The sequence below is a fragment of the Lutjanus erythropterus genome, chromosome 24 (genome assembly GCF_056507025.1).
Source record: "Lutjanus erythropterus isolate fLutEry1 chromosome 24, fLutEry1.hap2, whole genome shotgun sequence".
Lineage (NCBI taxonomy): Eukaryota > Metazoa > Chordata > Actinopteri > Lutjaniformes > Lutjanidae > Lutjanus > Lutjanus erythropterus.
Window position 1 is genome coordinate 11876122 of NC_139340.1, and position 24366 is coordinate 11900487.

General features: G+C 40.7%; 1 protein-coding gene across 3 annotated transcripts in view; it reads left to right on the plus strand.

Moving 5' to 3' along the window:
* zranb3 (zinc finger, RAN-binding domain containing 3) overlaps positions 1-24366 on the plus strand; it is a 95931-nt gene that overhangs the window by 13518 nt on the left and 58047 nt on the right. For all 3 annotated transcript variants that reach the window (XM_084713528.1, XM_084713530.1, XM_084713529.1), the window contains exons 3-8: positions 471-489; positions 756-934; positions 5456-5687; positions 12511-12596; positions 14248-14419; positions 20067-20201. In XM_084713528.1, coding sequence (XP_084569654.1) covers positions 471-489; positions 756-934; positions 5456-5687; positions 12511-12596; positions 14248-14419; positions 20067-20201 — 823 coding nt within the window. The remainder of the gene's footprint in view (positions 1-470; positions 490-755; positions 935-5455; positions 5688-12510; positions 12597-14247; positions 14420-20066; positions 20202-24366) is intronic.

Sequence of the window (24366 nt, forward strand, 5' to 3'; positions counted from 1 at the left end):
TGCTGGGAGTCGGATGAACCCGAACATAGCGAGCAGTCGGCTGCATCAAACACAGAAATGATCAGCAAGAACAACAACAACATAAATATTGCACAGCAACAACAGTTCCCAAACCGAGAATACAAAATCCCAGTGCAGACCTAAATTACAAGTGACAGATTTGTAATATGTCCAAGAGCAGCTGAGTCTGAGGTGACTTTGAGAGTGTTTTCTGTGGCCAGAAAGGCTTGAGAAGTCGAGTTGTGACAGGAGGGTTTCTGGGATGAACCTGTCTTATGAATGTTTTGTGCTGCCCTTGAGCAAAGCCACCGTCCTGCTGTGTTTTTTTTCTTCTTCTTTATATTCAAACTATAAACTCTGTCTTTTTATAGCATCTAGGTTTTTATTGGCTGCTGGTCAGCCCTGCAAAACAATTTCCTCGTCTTCAAACTCATCTGATAAAGTTTTCTCTGTTTCCTTTTGTTTTACAGATGTATGATTGCTGATGAGGTAAGCACACACAACGCTGGCTCAGGAAATCTATTTTCCCCCCAAAAATGAACCTGGGACTTCGCTGCATGCCTTCCAAATTAATTTGTCAGCCCTGTGCAGCACTCCCACGTGTCTAATCGGTTTTGACACTAGAATCATTCTGAGACCTTATTACTCTTGGGCCACACATCAGCTCGGCCGTCATATGCAATTTACTGCAGAGTCGGCGCGCGATTGACTTGTTTTTCTTCCCCCTTCGCTGTGTGTTGATTTGGTCGGTCCAGATGGGTCTTGGGAAGACGGTGCAGGCCATCGCGGTGGCGTACGCCTTCAGGGAGGAGTGGCCCCTCCTGGTGGTGGTGCCCTCGTCCCTGAAATACCCCTGGATCGAGGAAATGGAGAGGTGGATCCCCGAGCTGCAGCCCGGAGACATCAACCTGGTGGAGAGCAAGAGCCACACCATGTAGGTCATCCCACCCTCATCCCTCCACACCACCTCAGCCAGGCCACACACACCTGCACACACACGTAGCAAGGTGCAATTATTCAGCAGACACTAGCTTTCATTTGGAGCCGTGCTTCAGGGCATTTAAGCTCTGTTTTTGGTCTCCACCAACTCCTGAGGGAAATATCTAACTCTTTAGCTGCTCTTTTGCTGTTTTTTCAGTGATCGCATCAGATGGCACACAGACCTGGCTCGTGACACATACAGTGGAGCATTTAGCAGCTAAAGAGAATGATGTTTCCCTCAGGAGCTGGTGGAGACGAAAACAGACCGAAAAGGACAGCGAGTATTGGTTAAAATGCACAGAAAAATAACCCAAAATGAATGCTAATATTGCTAATGTTTTATCTAATGGATGCGTAATTAGGCAACTGTTTGCTAGCATGCACCATAACACGTGGCCAAAAAAGTATAAACACTTTCAGGCTACTATTTAGCAGTTTATCCTTTAGCATAAAGATTTCTGTTGTGGTCACTTAAGTATTTATTGATTACTCTACAGATTAGTTCTCCCTAGTAAACCCATGTGGGCTAATATTGACAAACCGATAAAGCCTCAGTGCTGTCAAACTTTTTATTAAAGCTGCAGTTTGAGAGCAAAAAAGTTAAACCTTGAAATAAATATGCTGAATTTCATACTTTGAATCACTGATTATGGCAGTGATATGCCGAAAATCAAAATGCTATTATTTTGACAAATGGCTGCAACAAAAGTGACAGTTTTAATGGGAATGATAATTTCTGCAAAAATTTCTCTGACAAAGAAAGAAAAGTGGTGATGATGTGATTTTGGCTGAGCTCGTACCGAACAAGCAAGCTGGAGAATAAGATTTGCAGATTGCATCTTCTTTATAGCACCACGATGCTTTATTTATAACGGTATGTTGTGACTCTTTTGCACTTGGCCATATTGTGACCTCAATAATATTTTAAGTAATAATTCAACCCTACTACTGATTGTGGTAAAAACTAGCTGCATTTATTCCTCATCTTGGTTAAATGTCACATGGTATTATACATTTTTAATTAATTAAATGCAAAATTCTCAACCGCACTGAACAATTAATTAAAATATTACTGAAATCACAATATGGCCAAATAATAGGAGCTGCAATTTTCTGATAAAGGTATATTTTATTAGAAAAAGTACCGTGACTTGCAATTGCAAGATCTGTCCAAATATTCACAATCTGATATTTTTGCATTTCCTTCAGCTCAGTTCTTCTTCTTTTTTAGCAGGTAGGGACACATTTTGCACATTCAGACCCATAGTGTGAAAGTGTATAGTCATAGTGCATAGTGCAAGTCTCTTTAGAGCTCATTAATATGTTCGGGATATTTATGCAAAGTACATAATCCTGTGGATTATGCTCATTGTACGTCGGATCATGCGAGTGAAAGGTTGCAGCCATTATTTGAACTTAAGGGAAAGTTGTCCTTATAATAAGCTGCGTGATGGTGCCTAATGTCTCTTGTTATGACTCCATCTCTCCAGCCTTCTTCTTCTACCCACAGTAATACTTTACCTAAAGAGATGGAGGAGGGGAAAAAAATGCGGACACACTTGGCCATGTACTGTGAAAGTGAGGAAAGCGAGGGGTTCTGGCGGACAATTTAATCTCAAAGTGTCCCTCGGCGTCAGGAGCCAGCACGGGCCGATGTTTGACAGCGCTGACAGACAAATCATGTCAAGGCAGCGTCTGCGATATTGAACAAGAGCTGAGATATTTTCAATGCAGGAAAAACGCTGTCGTCGAGAAATGTGCCTCATTTCCACAGCTGTTTATATTGATTCGGGTTTATAGTGCGTTTGTGCACTGTGGACTAATGCTGCCTTTAAAACAGCCACTTTTATCATCATCTCAACTTTCCCCTAGTTCTCTTAGTTTTTATTTTTGAATGAAACAAACTTTCTATATCTGTGACTTGGAGGGAAGAAAAAAAACCCTCTCCACCTCACATCACAGATGAGGCGCAAAGAGGTTGTGAAAGCCTTCTGGGGAAAACGTGTCCTTGAACTGGATGTGTTAATGACTGAACGGGGAGGCAGGAAAAAATTATGCAGCACCTCCTCTCAGTATTTTGACTCACTTGTTCTTTTGTAGAACATGAATGGCACCTTAGGTTTATTTCAGCTTGGAAATGCATGTGTGTGTGAGAGTGTGTGTGTGGCGAAGGCGCTGAATTAGAGGCTGCCAGATGCTGGAAATGTTTTTGATTTCTCTGAGATCCTTATTGAGTTTCACGCAGCTGAATGTCGCCGCTGTGTTTGTTTGTTTATCTGTGACTGCGCCTGTGTATCTGTGTGTTTGTGTTAGGGCTGCGCGTCACCTGGAAAATATAGAAATCGCAATACAGCCCAGGAATGGCTGAATTTCTTAAGCGCTAGAGAAGAGGAGATGTATGAAGAAACTGCGGCCCTAGTTTGTGTCTGGCTGCGTGCGTGTGTGTGTGCGTGTGTTAACATTTATCACATCCGCACACCCTTTTTAAACAGTCTGGTTTACTTTACCTTGAGGGCTCAGTTGCGGAGTCAATAAACACTCGAACATTTGAAGAGCTGTTGAGTTTGTATTTAGTTTCTACACTGTTGACACACGTTTGTCAGTGTTAAAGGTGACTTCTGTAAGAGCTGCAGCACCTGTTTAAAGGATATATATTCCATATTTTCTCTTATTATCAACAAGTCTAATGCAAAGACTAAAGCAACAATGAATTATCCTATGATATTGCCTGATATATCTCATTCCTCTGTGCTGTAGAAATCCATATTTGTCTATAAATGCATGAATGAGCTGTAATGTTGCCATGGGTGACATGATCCTTCATTATTATGAACACACACACACACACACACACACACACACACACACACACACACACACACACACACAGACACACAGTTTAGTTTGTTTTGACTCAATCCCACTCCATCCTGCTGTAAGTACTCTCTAGACCAGATGTGTATTAATCTGCACCTGAAAATGCACAGCTTCATCCTGAAAACTACAGTTCCCAGCTGTTTTAAAAATAAATGCATAGATTTCTGATAGTGCTGACCAGTAAATTATATTTTCATCATGACTGCACATTGAAAAAGACTGCCAAATCATTGTATTCACATTTTCAACGGGTCCAAAATTAAGAGCGCCAAATGCTGAGATTTTCTGTTTAAATGTTTGTTAGGAAATAGTCCTGAAATAAAAACACTGCTGAGAGTCTTTGCTGTGTTTTGGTGTCCTTTACGGGCCAGCTGTTTCTGTCTGTGATGGAGTTTGGACAAGGACTTTTCACAGTGTACTCAGGTGCACCTCGTAAACTCTGCAGTCTACGCTGTTTTGTGCTGCAAAGCCTGTGTGCACCGACGGGGACTCGATGGTGCGTTCAAGTGCACCTTGGAAACTACACTCAGTTGGCCAGGAAAGTTTTAAACCAGTTTTTTTCATTATTTTGCTTTGAAATACATAGGCCTCCATCTTTATCTGTTGTTTTACTGCAGCATTTGGAATATTTAGATGGTAAAATCATCATTTCTACATAGGCAGATTATAAAAGTTCTGGTTCTTCTGGTTCTCAAGAACCTCTGTGATAAATTGTTTTACCGCAGTACAAACTTAACAAGCTAACTGTGGGAGCTTGTCAATAAAGTTTTCACACTATCCTCTTAAACCTGCCAAATGCAAATTCTGTGCAAAACCTTCCGCCTGTCTCTCTCCCTGTTTCCTCACATTGCTCTGCAGCTCTCTCTCAAAAACTCAAACAGCCAATAGGAACGTCCTCTCTCCGAAATGACCTGTTATTGGCCAAAGTCTTCCATCATGTCCTAGATTTTCTAAAGCCTGATAACAGAGCCAAGAGGAGCTGCAGAAGTCTGAAAGGTTATTATGGAATTTTTTTGCCCAATTATTCCAAAAATAAACTGCCTGCTGCAGGTTTAAGTATTTTTTTAAAATGAATATGCCAAAACCTCACTGGCTTCAGCTTCTCAGATGTGGATATTTGCCATTTTCTTAATCTTCTATGACAGTGAACTGAATATATTTTAGGTTTTGGACTGTTGTTTTAACAAAACAAGCAATTTGAAGACTTCTTGGGCTTTGGGGAGTTGTATTGAAATTTTCTCCACTAAACAATTAATTGAGAAACTAATCAGCAGACAGTGAAAATAATAATAGTAAAGTTTTTACCCTAATAAGCAGTAAAGGGTATCATTTTACTCCTAATGAAAAAGGTTAACTTGTGATGCATCATTCATTCTTAGGATTTAATTAGGATCCTCATTAGCTGATGCAAAACATCAGCTACTATTCTTCAGATCCACACAAAAATACAAGCTTAACTACAGAAGACAAAACAACCACATTATATTAAAATCATAAAAGTATAACTAACAGTGTTTCGCTTCACTTGTGATTGTGTGAAATCTTATTATGATCTGTTTCCTCACTGTTTGTGTGCGCGTGTCTCTCTCCCCTGCAGGGGCATCAGCAGCAGTAAGGTGACGGTGCTCGGTTACGGCCTGCTCACCACAGATGCGCGCCCCCTGGTGGAGGCTCTGACCAGGCAGCGGTTCCAGGTGGTCGTGGTGGACGAGTCCCATTACCTCAAATCCAGGAACGCAGCCCGGACTAAGATTCTGGTGCCTCTTATTCAGAGCTCCAAGCGGGCCATCCTGCTCACCGGTACCCCGGCGCTGGGTCGGCCTGAGGAGGTAATAAAATCTGATGACATGAAAACCCATCAGGAAATACTTATCATGGCAAACACAAATTTAAGGCTGGGTTGCACCAACAAGAATTAATTTTCAAACTCAATTAAGTCATGGTTTAACTTGAAATTATGTTGCACCAAACCATTAAACGATCTTAAAATTAAAAAAGATTAAATTTAAGCCTCTCTTTAAGTTTTTACTCTTTTATATTAACTTTAACCTTTAAAATAGCTGCTGTTTTCAATGGATTAAGCGGAATAATCAACTTCTTTTCTTTCTTTCACTTCAGCTGCTGTCAGGTGGTCACTTTTTCCTTACTGTGCTGTTGTCAATTTTTTTAATCCTCCAGTAGTTTTGCTCAAAGCAGGAAGAATTAGAGCTTCTCTGCACGGCCACCACGAGTAACCAAACTAAGCTAACTAACTTTTTAGCTAGATTGCAAACAGTGTCAAGTTTTGTTAATTTTTTACCGAGCTTGCAAACAATGCAACGGATTATTAAGGAATACAGCGCAGCCTCTCAGTTTGGGTTAGCAATCATCTCCATGCTGATTAAACTCTGTTTAATTTCGTTTTCTTAAATCTGTATTTACTCATTTTAAACCTAGTTTTGCTAAACTCTGATTAGAACTAATCTTAAATTAAATTAATCTCGGTTGGCACAGCCCAGTCTAAGTGGGGTAAGCCGTTTGGATTTATTCCCAGACAACATGATCCGTGCAGACACTGATTTTAATTTTTAATGAAATTTAAACAGTGAAGGGAACGGAACAATGTGATCAAATATAAGAAACCACATTCAACAGATTATAAATCCACATCCACATTCTTCAGAAGGGATTCTGAGCCCGCACTCGTGATGAAGAAAGATTAGCAGGCCGCAGAGCTAACTCGGGGCTCAGCTCTGGCTTCTCACAAAGGTGTTTCGCTCGGCAGCGCAGGTAGATCGCCATGGTAACTTGCTCCGGAGCAGGTTACGCTCAGATCCAACATTCAAAAAGCCAATTAACTCTCAGCGGCATCACTTATCCTCTAGGATCCCGTGGACTTATTTCAATAACCTTTGTTGCAAAAACTTCATTTACAAAGCCCGATATGAAGAGACACTGCACCGCAATAAATGAGACAAGTAATAAAAAGAAGCACACGGGGGGGGGGGGGGACTATTGAATTTAGAGACAATAAGAAGGGCTGTTCACAGGACAACAGTGTTTGGAGAGCGGCTGAGCCATTCCCCTCTCCATAATGATTTATTATATCATTTTTATATACGATATATTGAAGCGGTAGATTGCAGCCATATTCCATCACAGCAGCCGCAGGAGATGAAGTGGACTGGGCGAATAGAAAATCTTTTCACAGTCTCGATGTGAAGACATAATACAGTATCAATAAGAGGTACTGTACATGTCCACTGTATCCTAATGATAGGCCACTGATACAGCTTTGTGCTTCAGCATTTTACTCCTCCGGTCGTCCCCTTTAGCCTCAGGCGCTGCAGCACTTTTGGTTTTTACATTGTTTTTGTGTCGCTAAATAATTACATTTCAGATTGTCGATTTATTTAATTTTCTACCAAATTTTCCAGTTGATTTGGAGAATGTATCTCATCATCTTCAGAATAATTATTTTCCTATTTTTTGTCATCAGAGCTATTGATTGTGTTCGAAATTTTGGAACCTATCTCACAGTGGATCTACACACACTGGACAGAACATCCTGCTCTGCACACACACACACACACACACACACACTCCCCATAATTATTTATAAACTGCAGTGTAGCTTTTTTAGTTATTTTTTTTCCGTCTGAAGCTTTCTGTGTTGCATTTCTTGCTTTACAAATACATAAAATATGCATAAAATCAAACAAAAGCAGATGCTGAACAGACAAGAAGATGTGAGTCTTTAAAGCGCCTAAAGACAGTGGTTTTAAATTTTAAGTATTTGTCTATAAAATTAAATATTCATGAAAAAAATAAGATCCACGTTCAAGTGTGGGGGAAAAAAACATTTAAAAACTCAGTTAATGTGCAGCGTCAGGACTGTGTGGGGGTGGCAAGTGATCTTCAGTTCTGATTGGTGCGCGGAAGTATGTGACATTGTCTTTTTTCCAACCGAGCCACGCCCACTCCGCACTTTTGAGAATCACACAGACAGAGCAGCAGCACAGATGGAAATATCTCATGAAAAAGAAGGAAAACTGCTCCAATTCTACCTGAAGGTTATTGTTTGTTCATGAAGGAACACTTCTCTCCCCATCAGGAGGTGTTTAAAAAATAGATTTTTCTCATTGTGAACAATTGTGAACATTGTGATTTGTTGACAAATAAGAAAAATATAGAACATCATTGGATTATTTTTAAGAAAAGAAATCTTTTTTCAAAAGTGATTTAATGTTAGGTCACGGGACTAGTAATCTAGGACTGACGTCATAGGTTTTAAAGGCATAGTTTGTATTTTTTGAAGTGGGGTTATATGAGGTTGAGAGTGAGTGTATTGCCTACAATAATGCAGATCGCTTCCTAAAATTGCACCTTTTCTTGTAGAACAAAACTCCCTATTAGAATAACTTCTGCCTGCGTTTCATTCTCCCTTTCCTGTCATATCTGTAGCTGTCGGTCCATTAAATGCACGAAAGCCCCGAAAAATATATTTTGCTTCCATGAATTTAAAATTAAATGAGCTTCTAGATTATTTTGAATATATGTTTTACCTGCCTGGTTACCATGTTGTTGTCAAAAAAAAAGTTTGGAGAAACCGAGACAAGTATCAGCAAGGAGTCTAAGCAATGTAATGTATTTTAGTTGTTGTTTTAAGTGAACACTACATTTATAACATTACCCTCACTTTACCTCACCGTCGGATACCTTTTTCTGACGGGAACTTGCCATTATACAAGCCAAAACTCAACCGGACCTCTGGCAAAAACAGTCATTTTATGTTGCAGAACACAGGAGCTGCTGGTCTACAGTTGCATCGGTCAGTTAGTTAGTTAAAAAAACAGATTGAGGCAACAATAGGTGGGCAGTTGCCATGTTCTGCAAGATAAGGTTACTGCTTTTGCCAAAGTATTCTGGTTGAGCGAGAGAGTGTGCTATCTGGATCATATGACTGTGTCAGAAAAGGCTGTCTGACAGCAAGGTAAAGCTGCGAGTACCTTCTAAATATAGCATACACTTAAAAAGAGGTCCACCTAAAAAAATCAATATCAGTTTAAGTGTTGCTGATCTTGTCCACAGCAGTTCATTGATTAGCTTCTCCTCTCTCTGTGTCGACCTCCATCTAATGTAGTTAATACACGGACTGTGGGTAAATACCTCACACGGCTTCGCTTCAGATAATCCGAACTATCCCTTAAAAGTATCTGTGTGCAGCAGGACTAAGATCCTGCTGCCATCCAACTGCCACGTTGCTGTGAGGAAAACTTAATTATTGCCTAGACCCGATCATGATAATTAACTGATGAAATTCAGGCAGCTAATTAATTCCAAAATGAAGTAAAGTTTGTACTTGTAAGAAATCTCGAGAAGGTGTATCATGAAGAAAGTGTGTGTGTTATATACTGCGCGTGTGTGTGTGTGTGTGTGATACATGCCATCCTGTCGGTGCCATCGCCTGCCTGCGGTGGTGAGGTTAGTTTTTAGATATCATCGCTCTCCCTCTCTCTGCCTCTAGAATCTGAAACTGAATATAACATTTTATCATCCGCAGCATAAACCTGATAAGCCCTGTCCCTGCCTCTGTGCCAGTCTCCTCACTGCCATCATTACTCACTGTGGCTCTGACATCGAGTTAGCACACAGCTCAGGGCATGCTGCACTGTTCATGATGTGCCCTCATTCCACCCACCCATTATATCAACAGTGTGAGGGGGGAAAATGCAAAGCTCCTGTTGAACAAGCGTTGAATTTAGAATAGCGCTCTCACTGCGGCTGCTTATTCAGATCGCCTCGCCGATGATTACCTGTCATTACTTCAGAAATTGCCGCAAATACTGAAAATTGACAGAGATGTGGCGTGTACACACAGACACGTCGACGTTTGCACATACACACTCATTCTGAGGGCTTTGTTGCAACCTGTCATGCGTCCGCTCTGAGAAGTAAAGGTACTGACTAGAACTGTGAGGCGTTCTTCAGCTGGTCCCTATAGGAGAGCCCTTTTTTGGTTCCTGTTAGAGCCGTTAATAAAGGTTCATTTGGAAACCTTTCAGAGAGTTTTACTGAGAACCATCTGTGAAAGGTTTCACCCAGACCCCCCTATGAAAGGTTCGACAGAGAACCCTTCTATGGTGTAACGTTCTACTTAGAACCTTCTCTGGTGCTCTACACAGAATCTTTCCTCCTTCTATGGGTGCTGACAAGAACCCACTCAAGGGGTTCTGACAAGAACCTATTTATATTCCGAGGGTTTTATTTAGTTTTTCAAGGAATTCAACAATCCTTGAGAACTGTTTCTTCTAACAAGGGTTCTTAATGGAATCATTAGTCTTATAAAGAACCCTTGACAAGGGTTCTGGGTAGAACCTTAGCCCTTCAGGAAGAACGCTTTTTAAACCCTTATTTCCAAGAGTGTCCACACTCCTACTTACTGTATGAAAAGATGTAATGAAAAGAGCAGAAACTTGTCATTTATCAGTATTTTGAAAGTGAAGTGTTGCAAAGATCTTTTGATGACTCACAGTTTTCTTGTCTGCAGTTATTTAGCAGCAGTAGGTTGATTTTATTTATTTGTATTTCATTTGATTTTCAGTTTTCTTTGACCTGGTTAATCAGCGCTGACACAGATTACCACACAGTTGCGCAACAACACAGGACTGGTAAACTAGGCGAAGGACGACAGGACCTTGAATAAATTGCACACAAGATGCACGGCATGACAGTAGACTAATCGTGAGCACAGGTGAGGTCTGTGTTTAAAGCCAAAAAAAGCTTTGAGTTATTGCATGCAGCTTTCAAAAAATAAAAGGTGAGGAAAACTAAAATAGCATGCAGTCTTAATGATGTGCTGGTAAGTCTGACAGTTTGTGTGGGACAGTGGTAAAATTTACACAAGATGTGATACTGAAATAACTTCCTTAAAATAATAATTTGGCATTTTGGGGAAATACAGTGTGCTTCTTCACTTTCTTGCTGAGAGTTAGACAAAAAGATTGATACTGCCCTTTGTTCTGTGCTAAATATGAAGCTACTGCCAGCAGCTGGTTAGTTTAGCTTAGTACAGAGACTAAGAAAAAACTAGGACTATTTACAGCCACTGTTTCCAAAGAAAGTGAAGATTATGAGCAACTGTTTCATAATTCAACCATGGCTGCATGTATTAAATAGTACTTTACAGGGATGTAACAATACCAAAAACTCAAGGTAGGAAAGGCCACAAAAAAGCCCTCAATATAATATTTATTGTGATCTTACAAAAAACATAGAAAAAAATTACAATTTTTGATCGTGTTAAACATTTTTTTCTTTATATAAAATTCAGTGCTCATGTTTTCCTTCTTTAATACAATCAGACAAAAGTAGCTTGCCATGACCTTTCACTATACGTGTTTGAATTATGTATAACTGTAAAAAAAACATAATGCAGCAATCCAGCCCGGCTGTAGCAGTTTTGGTGTGTTTTATTAATGTATTAAACTTTTCATATGTTAGAGGAAGACTGTTATTTTCTTAGTGTCACTTGAAGCAAAACTTGCTAACCTGCTAAAAGTTTGATAACATTATCTAAAAGGTACCATAAGCTGCTGTTCATACCAGAGCCATTAAACTTTTATTGCTTGTTATTTCTTTTTTTAAAAAGTTATTTTTCTCTTCGAAGCAAGACTGTGTAACTTGCCAAATTGGCCGTTGTGGCCTCAAGTGACAATTGCAAATGAGGATAACGGTATATGCTAAAACATAGTGTAACATTAGCTCAAGTAGAGAAGGGTCATAAAGTCAATAAGCTACTGTCAGTTACACAGCAATACAAAGTTAGCTGACATTAGCCACCTTAAACTACTGGTCTCACCAGACCAAGACAGACTGTAGCAGCAAAAAGAGTGCATTGAATTGAGCGAGAGTGAGTGTTTTATTGTTCATTAATTTAACTTCTCATATGTTAGAGAAAAAATGTGTTATTTCTTAATTTTGCTTAAAGCAAGACTTGAGAACTTGCTGAAGGTTTGCTAACATTAGCTAAGACGAGGCACCATAAGCTACTGTTCATACCAAAAGCTTTATTGCTCATTATTTTAAATTTCCAATGAGAGCATGTGTTATTTCTTCACCTCAAAGATTATGTAACTTGCTAAATTAGCCACTGTGGCCACATATGACAATTACAGGCTAATGGTAAATGCAAAAACATAAAGTTAGTAAAGTAATGTCAGTTACACAACAATATGGTAAAGTTAGATAATATTAGTTAACACAGGCCACCATGAGCTACTGTTCATTCATACCAGAGCAAATAAGGCTTTAATGCTCATTATTTCATTTTTTGATTGAAGGAATTTATTCTTTTTTCTTTCAAACGTTTGTAGTCTCACTTTGAGGTGTGTGTGTTTTCATTATTTAATGAGTGAGGTGACACATAGGACAAATCACACTATGTTAAAAAGAGTTCAGTTTAATTGGGAGGAAAATATATAAGAGACTGAGAAGGATATTACAATTAAAAAGATTAAGACACTGAGATATTATCACGCACATTCTCTCCAGTCTCATTTTCTCTTTCCCTTACAGACACACACGGTCACACATACATACACACACACCCCGTGTGCTTTATTTAGTCCAGAGTTGCAGTTAAGGTCCTTTTCCTGTCTGTGTGTTTCACAGCTTTTCATGCAGATTGACGCCCTCTATCCCAAGAGGTTTGGAACCTGGACTGACTACGCCAAGAAATACTGCAACGCCCATTACAGGTCAGTCTTCAGCACACACTCACACACTGACAGACACCTTGTGCAAATATATATCAGCCTGTTTTATATTACGTGCCCTGGAGTTCATATTCTTTTGATGCACTTGCGTTTAACTGTGCGTTCTGTGTGCATCCATATGCATCATGGCGGCCTCCTGTATCCTGCGTCTGTCTGGAGCGATTGTTGCGCACGTCCTTTGTAATCAGTGTGTTTGGACGCAAGTATATTTCCAGCCTTAGCGTGATCTGTCAGGCTTTTTTGATTTGTGCCATCTGATGGAACATCAAGTGGGAGGCTCACAGATGACAACATGCTGGGAGGTCGCTGTTTCAATCAGAGTTGCCTTGGGGAAAAGAAAAAACAAACTTCACTTCTGTTTTCCCTAAATGTCTCGCTTTTCTATCATGAAACATAATTTTGCCTGTTTATAGCACCATTACATCTGATGTAGTGGTTGAATTTGACTTTGGGAAAAGTGTAGGAATCCTGAGTTTCCCCGTTTCACATTTCTGAACTAAGCTAATCATCCCCAGGATTCAGCCTCATATCCATCAGGCAGACATGAGAGTGCTATCAATCTTCTTATCTTATGCTCAGCTAGTGAATAAGCGTCCTTAAATGTCAGGTTATTTTGATACCTCAGTTTAGTCTGTTCTTCTTTATGTGCCCCTAAGTCTCCGTGCAGTGGAATTAGCATAGTTTTAGCAGCCCTCACCCAGCATTTAATTTTCACTCTTTTCAAGTGTCTGCTGGGATAAGGTGGGCTGTACCTGAGTGTGGAGTGTTGGTGCTACTGAGTTGAGGGTTTGTTGTCAGCGCCAGAGCACAACCGATGCCAAGCGTTAAATGCCAACTGGCTGCCAGTTGCCAGTGACGATCAGTTACATGTGTGAACAAACACATCAAATGCATTGTTTTGGATGTCCATCAAAGTCAGCAGCTCGGTCGGGGATGGGCCCGGCGCCATTTATGATAACACTTTGTATATAATAGCACTTAGTGTGGCTGGGGAATGCCGTCCTGAGACACGCACACATTCACACAAAAGATCATACACACAGAAGGGCAGGTTATTGTGGGACATGGCAGCAGCTCAGGCGACAGAAGGAGCAGCGTCACATCTGTAAAGTTGCTGGTTCAAATCCCCACTCCAGGCAGAAACATTATTCTAGAAGTAGTGAATCAGTTTCCCTCTCCTCAGCAACTACAAGTTTAAATACCGAAGTGTGAAGCTGCAGATTTTGGCAGCAGCTTGTTAAGTTTGTCCACACTTGGAGCCAATATGGCAGATAACCAGCCTTTGTGTGGAGGGCCAGTGCTATTCTAAAAATCCATTTGGCTGATGAATTGTGAAAGTTGCCGGCGAGTTTTGGGATAAACCTGCTGCTGTGGCCATTAGACAAAATAGTTTCCTGCTCTGCAAAGTGCCCTTAAGCAAAAAACTGATCCCCCGACTGCTCAAGCAGAGTTGCTCAGCGGTAAACGATGGAAAGCTGTTGTAGCGCCGGGCAGCTCCCAGGTGGGAATGTTTAAATGTGTTTAACTATTCCTTCAGGGCATTTCCACAAATAAGTATGTTTTCTTAGTGAGTTTCTCTCAGTTAGAAATGTGTATAAAATGCATCAGCAGCCTCTTATTCACTGTCTCGCAGGTACTTCGGGCCTCGCAGGCAGTGGGACTGTCGCGGCGCATCCAACCTGGAGGAGCTGCACCAGCGGCTGAGCCAGATCATGATCCGCCGTCTCAAAGCTGACGTGCTTAGTCAGCTGCCCCCCAAAATCCGCCAGCGTATCCCTTTCGACCTGTCGAAGGAGGCTGCAAAGGTACATGTTTGGACTAAGGTTGTCAAAAGTATGGAAGTATCATTTCATAGTATTTGGAAGTGCTGAAGCCATAAAAGTTGTATTCAGTCTTTATTGACTTGCCTGAGATGATCATATTTTGTGTGCCAAGGCCTGTATTTATTTTTGCTGCGCTCACAAAAGAGGTATCAGGTTTTGTTTTTTTGTACTAGTATAGTATCGATGTTTAAAATTCTGGTTTTGCTCCAGTTCCAACTACAATCCTTTTACCTTTTTCACATATCGTTTGCTTTGTATCTGCGACTATACAGTATTATAATTTAACAACTCTTTTGTAATATGAAAATGAGCACTGACACCGCAGTACACTGTATGTACGACTCTCTTGGGCTCAAAATATTAGAAAATAAAAGTAAAATTAGATTCTGGTTTTGTGACAACTCTAGTTTGGACTTGGATGTAAATGACAACATATGATCCATTTCACCAAGCATTTGCCTGTTCTTTTTCCACATTTCCAAGGGCTGCAACTAACAATAGATGAATCATTAATTGAGAATTTTGCACAAGACACCCATTGTAATTATCCAGAGCCCAAGGTGACGTTATAAAATCTATATTTTTGTCCATCCAGCAATGCAAAAGCCAAAGATATTCAGTTGACAATTATGTAAGGCAAAGAAAAACTGCAAATCCTCAAATTTGGCATGCAGGAACTTGCACGTTTGGTAGCTTTGCTTGACAAATGAGTTAATTATCAAAATACTTCTCAAATAATTTTCTCTTGATTGACTAAATGAGTAATTGTTTCAGCATACATGCCCAGCACAAATCCAAAAGCATTATATCTAAATACCCAGTCGAGTGTCAGATCTCGATTAATGAAGATGCCACAGATTCACGCTGTTAAGTAAAATTAAATTCTGTTATCTACAGGTACGTACATTTCTCACCACACAGGGAGTGACTAATTGAAATATAAAGTGTTTCCTACTCATCACCATTTGATATTTTGCTGCTGTTGTCTCAAACTGTGGTCTCAACTAATCTTGATTTTTGAATATCCGACCTCGTGTAAGAACCACTCGTATGAACGGATTCATTCTTAAGTGGCCGTACAAGTGTTTTAAAAGAACACACAATTTTGCGACCGTAATTCACAAATGGTCCAGACGTGTCTCTAGGCTATGAGTCATGTACAGCCAGTCTGCCTTTCTCCACAGTGACAAAAACACTTGACTTTTAATGAATCACAGTACCTTAAACTGAATGAATTTAATAATAGAAAAAAAAAACAGCGATAATAAACATGTTCACCATAATAGTGTGGTGCATTGGTGGAATAAGTGCTCTGATCTTTTACTGCAAAATTAGCAATGCATACAAAAATAAAAGTATTTGTATACAAATAAACTAAAGCAATTTCAGAATAATGTATGTTACATTTTTAGGTTATGATTAGTGAGCCATTCATGTGTGCATCACTTTAATGTTGCAGCTGGTAAAGTTGACTTTATATGTACTGCTGGGTAGCTTCTGAAAATGTGCATCAAAGTCTTAAATCAGCCTGAAATAATACATCACAATTTTTTTTTTGCTAGAATCAGAATCAGAATCAGTTTCAAGGACTTTGCTTTAGTATATTTTTGCGTAAGGACTAAAATTATAGCGATTAAGGAGAGCACTGCGAGTCAAAGACAGCAGCATAAATAGAAAATAACAAGAATAGAAAGTGTCAGCATACAAAAAATATATGTACAACAATATGTACAAATATGACGTTATTTAAATGAGGGAAGGAGCTGTACAAACTTATCCAGGAATGTGCAAAATGTAAGACAGATTTGCAATGTGCAGGTGACTGTCTTCTTCTTCTGTTATTACCTTTTATTACACACCTTTGATAGATACTCAGTTCTGATTGGTCAATTACAGCATTCTAAGCTCTGAATAGCAGACCATTGGTATACTAAAATGTAGTATAATCCCCACAGAAATGTAGTTAAGTAGAAGTATTATTATTATTATTAAGTAGAAGTATATTTTTTTGGAAAATGCTCTCACTCCAACAGCTACTTCAGGGACTGTGGGAACGTAACAGATCCGTTATAGGAGCTGACAGCTTAGCATACTGTTTTACATTCTCTTGTCCATTTCCATGACTGTCACCTCCCATCAAAGTCATGAACCACTTTGCTCCTGAAACACGCTTTTTAGTGTCTGACTTCATGTCGGAGTATTCCCTTCTTTATTTCGGTTACAGTGCGGCGCTGCTCTGATGCCACGTCGCCGGCAGATGTTGTAATACTTTCTAATTGTTTCTACCACTGACACATCTTAATGTGTTATGTTTTCGTCTGCTGACTTCCGACAGCAGACTCTGAGGAAGTCAAATTCTTCCTCTTACCCTCTCGGGTAACATGAATAAAACTTGCCCGCTAACAGCCGGAACAGATATCCTCGTATCGTGGACTTGGCATGCAGTTCAGAAAGTTTGGTGACTTTGACTAGAAATACTTGGAGCAAACCTCACAGACACTGTTCCTGCATGAGGTTTGCAATTCATTTACAAATACTCAATATAGCACATAAATTTGTAACAATAAACTACAAATTTAATCAGACTGTAATTGTGATTTTCTCTTCGCAGCTATGATGCAATATCTAATTTATACTGCAATTATTTTATGTTACACAAACTAATGATTGAAATAACAAATTATAGCACTTTTAATAGTTAGTAAATGTAATGGTTAACAATAGAATTGACCTTTAATTAAAATGTGATTAACTATCAATAACCATTTATTAATGATGGTTATTATAAAGTGTCTTAAGTGCAGCAGAGTGACCAGGCTGTGATGCCAAAGGGAAACACAAAAAAAACAAAAACGATTAACTGAGTGTGACTGGTATTGCTCCTGGTTGGAACTAATGGTGTGAAAAGTGCCAATTGCTGCTAAGATTGAATAACTCTCCTTTAGCCTAAGCCAAGATACATGGAGGTCTCTGTGTGTGTGTGTGTGTGTGTGTGTGTGTGTGTGTGTGTGTGTGTGTGTGTGTGTGTGTGTGTGTGAGTGTGTGTGTGTGTGAGTGGTCCCTCTCCACCATCGTAAAGAGGATACCAGAGTATTTGTAGAGTAAATGTCATGTTCTGTGTGTAGGTGTTTGCATCTCTTTCAGCATCCCCAAAGTTATGGTTGCGGATGTTGCCTCCCACGCCACGCTGGGTGCGTGTGAGTGTGCGTGTGAATGCTAATGCGGCTTTGACTTGGCCCGTGCGCCCGTCAGCGCGTTCTGCTCTCTGCGTCGGGTCACCGGTGTCAAGGCTACGAGGGGTTTGTTTCCCATTGGGAGCAACCGGCACCAGCAACAATACACACTTAGAGTAGAAGCATCCGTTAAGAGGCCTTTGTTAGATTTTGTATTATATCAGCAGGAATGAAAACACACAAGAGGAGCTCTTTCTGTGTTAATTATGCACCGAGTCGCCATCCCAAGAATGACACAACAATAAGGAAGTTGCTAGGAAAAGTGATGATGCTGGATATTTTACCCCAATCTCCCTAAATGTTAAGGGACGCTTTAATTGGGGGCTAAATATGGTCAGTGTTTCTACACAGTGGTGCCAATTAGGCCACCGTACATACTGTACTGTTGGAAAAGTTCATGTCATGTTCTGCAGTTGTTCTTGCATTGCTCTCTTATCTCAAGTTGGGCTGAAACAGCAGCTTTGATGCGTAATATCCTCAGAGAAATGAGCTCAGAGATCATTTGTCTTTGGTGGAAACAAAAAGCACGGCTGTAGCTGTTCGGCTTTACAGGGTTTTTTTTTTTTTTTTTATTCGTACATGAGATGAATGTGCGAGTGTTTTCCGCAGGTATTTGTCCACTCAGAAGAATAGACAGACATTTCATCCTTGCAGCTAAATGGACTGGTTTTTTAAGAGATGAGAAAGAGAGGTGTGAAGTGGCCAGTCACCCAAAGCAGCGGCGGCCATTGTGCTTCAAAAAATATGAACAATATAAAACATAAAAGACTGGGTGGACATTATTTTCCTCTAAACAAACTGCCTTTTCAAGTGTAGTTTTGCTAACTGACGATGTATATGTACACCAGGACCACTCGCTGGTTCAGCCTGGTTCCTTCTATCTCATTTTCTCCCTAATGATGGCTTTTATCTTCCACAGCCAGACACTTTTTATGCCCCTCCTGCCCTTTACGTTTTCAGCCATGGCCTTTTGTCAGTGTTAGTCTAGTGAATATCATCAGGGGTGGAGTGTTTAGCTACTCAGGTTTTTTTTTCTTTCCAGCAGATTATGAAGAAACGCCTGAATGTGAAATTTTTAATTAGAAATAAACATTGAGAGAGACAGTCAAAACTGTGTTTATGCAGGTGAGTGCTGAGGGAAACATCTGAGAGAAAACATAAAGGAAACTCAGCTTTGTGCTGCTGCAATATGATACTATTTATCCATTCAACCGTCCTTGACTTTGACGAGGTCTGGATCCACTGAAATGCTAATTATTTCACTAAATGGTGCAGAGCTTTCATGTTTCACCAAAATCTTTTCATTGTACTAGTCTAGAACACAGTGCAAAAATGCTGCTGTGGAACTTGCTTGCTGAAGAGGAAGCCTCCGTTATGTGTGTGTGTGTGTGTGTGTCCTCACATTAATAAGCCTTCTCTCCATTTCTCACTCTTTTTCCTTCCCCTCCGACCCCCCTCGCGCACTCATCATTATGTCTATGTATGTGCTTAATCACGCGCGAACCACCTCTTCCTTCAGCCTGCCATATGGTTCACAGTTTTGCATCGTTTGATATGCGGCGTGTTCATTCCTGTTGAATTTTTACACGTTTTGTGGTGTTGCAGCCTGAATTCAGACAGATTGAATTGAGCTGTTAACAAAAGGCACAAAATAACCTCTATTGACAAAGTTTTTAAAAAGTCAAGCAGTGTTCTGAAGCACTTTAAATTACAGACATACCAGAGTTACTGCATGAAAATTGAATGAAACTCAAGCTTTGCAATTATTCGATACAGACTGCTGCCTTTCCTGTCAGATTTCTACATTATATGTTGCATTATAGTACAAATTATTGAAAACATGTGCTTTTAACTGACTAACTTTCATAAGTGTCCCGTTTTTATGATAAAGAGGGTTAACCTACATGTCGACAGCGAATGCACGGCCTCGCCGCGTGTCGTGTTTATGAGCAAGAGGTAGCATATGCTGCTCTTCACCGGCAGCCTCTCCCACTGCGATCCTCTCCGCTCTCCACTCCCGCCTTAAATACTTCTCGCCAATCACCTTGAGAGCACGCGAGGCGTCTTTGATTTATTGTACCAGCCCGGCTGCTTCTCCATCTTCGACCCCGGCTTGTCACAAGGCGGCTATAATTGGGAGATGCTCATGACCCACCTAACACAGCAGCCCAGTCGGAGGGGGTGGCTTCCTTGGGAATTCTCCATCTTTCTCTCTCGTTTTTTTTTTTCCCTCCCTCTTTCTTTCTTTCTCTTCCAGGGAAAGTAGGACACCCAGCAGCACCATTAATTGTTTTGCCCTTTATATCTCAAAAACAGTTGAGAACAAGAGCGAGAGAAGGGTGGATGAAGAAATAAAGGACGCAGCCTCACTGTCTTTGCCCTCTCCTTGCTTGCAGGAGGCCTCAGCCAGCTTCGCAGAGTGGGAGAGACTGATGAAGGGAATGAGGTCGGGGGTCGACGCCATGGACGACCCCTTCCCTCAGGTCATGAGCCTCGTCACGCAGATGTACAAGCAAACAGCCATTGCCAAGGTAATGGGAGACCAGGTGGTGCTGGAGTATATCTTGTTTTAGTTGTTGTTTGCAGTTAAACAGTGTACCTTTAATGGAGAAGGTTGGTCATTTTCTATATTTTTATAAATCTTACAAACAAGCATTTTCTGTCGAACAAAGGATGATATATATCTTATTCATCTGTGGCTCCAAAAACACATCAATGAGTCACACTGTTGCAGTGAGTGACGCGTTCCTTCATTAGCATGAACACACACAGTGTAGTTTATCTTGCCTCGATCCAACAAACATCGTCCTGCTGCTGTAAAACACTCACTAAAGCACCAAATGTGTTTTAATCCACAGCCGAAAATAGTCCACGAAGAAATGCACCACCACCAAAATGTATTTTAGCTCCTGCTTTTTCGTGCAGTGTAGCAATTATGCTGCTGAAATAAAACTCAGAAAGACTGGCTGACATGTAAATGTGCATTGTTTTTGGAAATATGACTCATGAATTACAGTCTCTAGAGGTGTATAATTTTCACACGGTCTAGTGTTAAAAAAGCCAACAAAAAATGCATTAACTTCTGTAATCGCAGTACTTTAGAGTCACATTACATTTTGAATCAGCCCCAGTTGGCCTCAGGATAATCAGAGGTGGATTACCACATTCTTGGTTTTTGTCTTTTCATGGACTTTCGTGGACACCAGCCTTATCCTTTAAACATCGTATTATTTTAATACCCAGATCCCGAGAAAGATATTTCATCTTAGACTTTTGTTACTTGAGGCACTCAGACCTCTATAGCCACTGAGCTGCAGTCAACATCCAACACAAGCTGTTTTCACCGCCGGCCCTGCTTTCTGTTTTATCTTTTCAGACGAGCAGGAAAAACCTGAACTTCAGCAGCTCAGAAAAAGCAGCCTTGGTTTTAGTCTGACCACCATGTGCTGTCAGTATAATGGGAAATCCTTGTGTCTTTTGAGTCTGAAAACCGAAGAAAGTTTCCTTTTAACCTTTGCTGTTGAACAGTTTTAAGATGTGATTTAATTAAAAGAAATGGTTCATCACTCATTTGTTTTCTTGAGAGTTGGTTGAGAGAACCGATACCACTCTCATGTTTGTAAGCTTAATATGAAGCTAGAGCTTCGCAGAAAGACTTGAAACAGGGGGCGACAAATTGCCTGGCTCTGTCCAACGGTAACAAACTCCTCCAAACACAGATGTATTGCCTCAGATTTTTTCCCAGGTGCTAGGTTAAGCTAACCAGCTGCTTACTATAGCTTCATATTAAGCATACAAACACGAGAATAGAATCTGTTGACAAGAAAACAGATAAACAGTGTTGAACTATTCCTTTAACTTGCATTTTTCATTTGCAAAATGGGAGCTTAATGCAGACCTGCACATCATGTCCTTATTAATGATTTTATACATTAAATTTAGCTCATTTTGTCATTATATCCCCAGCGTTATTAGTAGTTTGTAACATAATGAGTGGGTGACATTTTTGTGCTTTCAAAGACAGAAAAAGTTTGTGAAACACTGATCTAAGCATTTACTTTCTAAGTTTTAGTTAAAGCTGTCCTGTAGCTTTACATAACTACACGGCCAGGGAAAAGACGGACAGCGTCACATCATTAGCGCCATATTGCCACACTTTTCTAGATGCATTGAAATGTGCCCTGCGGTGAAGCTTCCAGAGGTGTTTAACCTCTGCAAGTCCTCTGAAAGCTGACAGTTAAAACATCAAACCACACAAAAAAAATATCCAGAAGAGTTTAACTTGCTCAAAGACCGGCTAAAGAATGTAATTTTTATTCATTTTCATGTTTCTGGAAATGGTGAATTGATGGTACAGCATCATGTTCAGAGCGCTTGGCCGACCACTCAGTGAGATCTCATGGGAAAGCATTGCCATGGTAACAGAGCCTAATGGTCGCCAGTGAAAGCACTTAGACAAAGTAGGGAGTTATAACCGAGGTATTATTTAGTTGCGTCCAGCCTGGCATGATTACACCTTATCTCAAAGTTACACACCGCACGAAAATAGCATCTCTGTGATGTTGTTGCTATGGAAACTCAGTCGGCTCTCAGTTTGAAGTGACGTTTCTTTGTAATGAGAGAGAAATAGGCAATATGGGAAGGTGGCTGGGTGCATACAGTATGAGGGAGGTTGGGGTCAGAGCAACTGGTGTTAAGAATCTAACAAGCATTTACATTTCCTGTTCCTCGGTGGGAACATTTGTAAGACAGAAATACAGTTTTGAACCTTTGATCATCTGCTATGAAAATAAGCCGCTCCTACATCTCTTCTACTTATAGTTGAGTAAACATTTCCACCAAATATAGTATCCCCCTCCAATCATCGCCCATGTTCGAGGGCTGGCATTCCTCTCAATTAGCCTGATGCCCTCAGCCATCAGGAGCGCAGCCCCGAGGTTAACGAAGACCGGAGATAACCACCGAATGCAATCATCGACACGCTACTCGCTCAGCCTTCCTCCAAGCTTGGATCTTTTTTGCGCTTGGCGTTGTTTGCTGATTGGATTTCTGCTCAGTTTAGCCTAACACTGGACCTCCTTTCATTACAAAGCCCCCCACCCACCCACTCACTCACCTCAAAGCCGATACCGTCGGCCCAGTCTCATTTCCTCTCCTATTGGTTTTTAGAGTCAGACACACTTTCTCTACTTCAGGAAAAAAAAAAGAGCGCGTTCTTTCTTCTTTTTTTGGATCATCGGGAGGGGTGGAATGGTGTGATAGATTCACACATCTATGTCACTCTGACGAGCATCACGGCCCCTGCCTGCCAGTCCGCCTGGCGACGGAGCTGCCAAACGCCTTTGGGGTATTTTTATTGCTTTACCCGCCAAGCATCTGCTCCCAATTACCCAGAGAGGACAGCTCTGATGCTGGACTTTAAAGCAAGCTAACAGGCCGCTTCAGACAGCCGAGAAGTTTGTGCACTAATTAAACTCAGCGGAAGGAAGCCGGCGAAGCCAAGCCGTCAGTAATGAGGACCCCCCAGATCAGAACAGGGTCGGCAGGCCTGGCGGAGAGATTCATTATCAGGCGCATCGGCTAATTATCAGCGAGGCAAAGCAGAGGTTCTCCCACCAGAGCAGGTGTGATGGCTGCAGAGGTTGTCATGTTGCAGGAGGTGTGGAGATTATAGGGGTGGGATTCACACCACGGAGAAAGGCTTGTCTCCAAAACCGTCTAGTAAGGGCTCTGTTTGACTCAAATCCAACCTCAGTATTTCTCACTAGTTGGTGCTATTCCTGGCTGCTTTTTGGCCTGGGGCTCTGAAATGAGCCGAGCCCGGATGCTCAATGACACGCTCATGCAGCACATCCACTCCAGCTTTGCTGAAGGTAGCGGGAACGGCCACAGCCATCACAGTGTGATCGCTGGGCAGCGGCGCACGGTGGAATGATAGATACGGATACCTGCAGGGTACAGTTAACTCACTCGCACTTTTGCTGCTTTCTCTTTTTTAGATAGTTAGCTTCACACTGTCAATCACAGTCAGAGGCTTCAGCAGAAACAAGCAGGATTCTGTTCAATTTGGACTGTGATGTTTTCAAAGCATTGTTTCAATGTGACTTCATAAATAAAACAAGACAAACAGGTAAAAAAAAAAAAGAAGAAAAAAGCCAGACATGAATAAAAACAGGGTTACATAAGAACAAACCATGCAAATAACTCCAGAATGAAATAGTTGAGGACTGAACTTTTACTTACTGCAGTAATTTTGGACTGCAGCTGTCATTTTGACAGGTAACTGGCCTCATATTTGAATTATTTGCAAGCCCTGAAAAAATTTGCAGTCACAAAAAAGTGATGAACATCCAACATTTTCCTGAGCGCCGTCAAACAGACTCTTATCCTGATAGTTATGGGGCACATATTTCATTTTTAACGTCTTAAAATTTAGTGAATCTAATTTGATGACATTTAAAAACAAGTCCTTTGTCTCTATTAAAGGGATAGTTCAGATTATTTGATGTGGGGTTGTATGAGGTACCTGATCCATAGTCAGTGTGTTACCTACGGTGAAGCAGTGAGGTGTACCGGCAAGAACAGTGCTGCTTTGGACAGGGTCAGCAACAGAAGGCATTTTAGCCGCTTAAAAAAGAGCCACTAAATCAGTTAGTGTGTATGCTATGTTTAACATATTTTCAAATCAGTAATTTT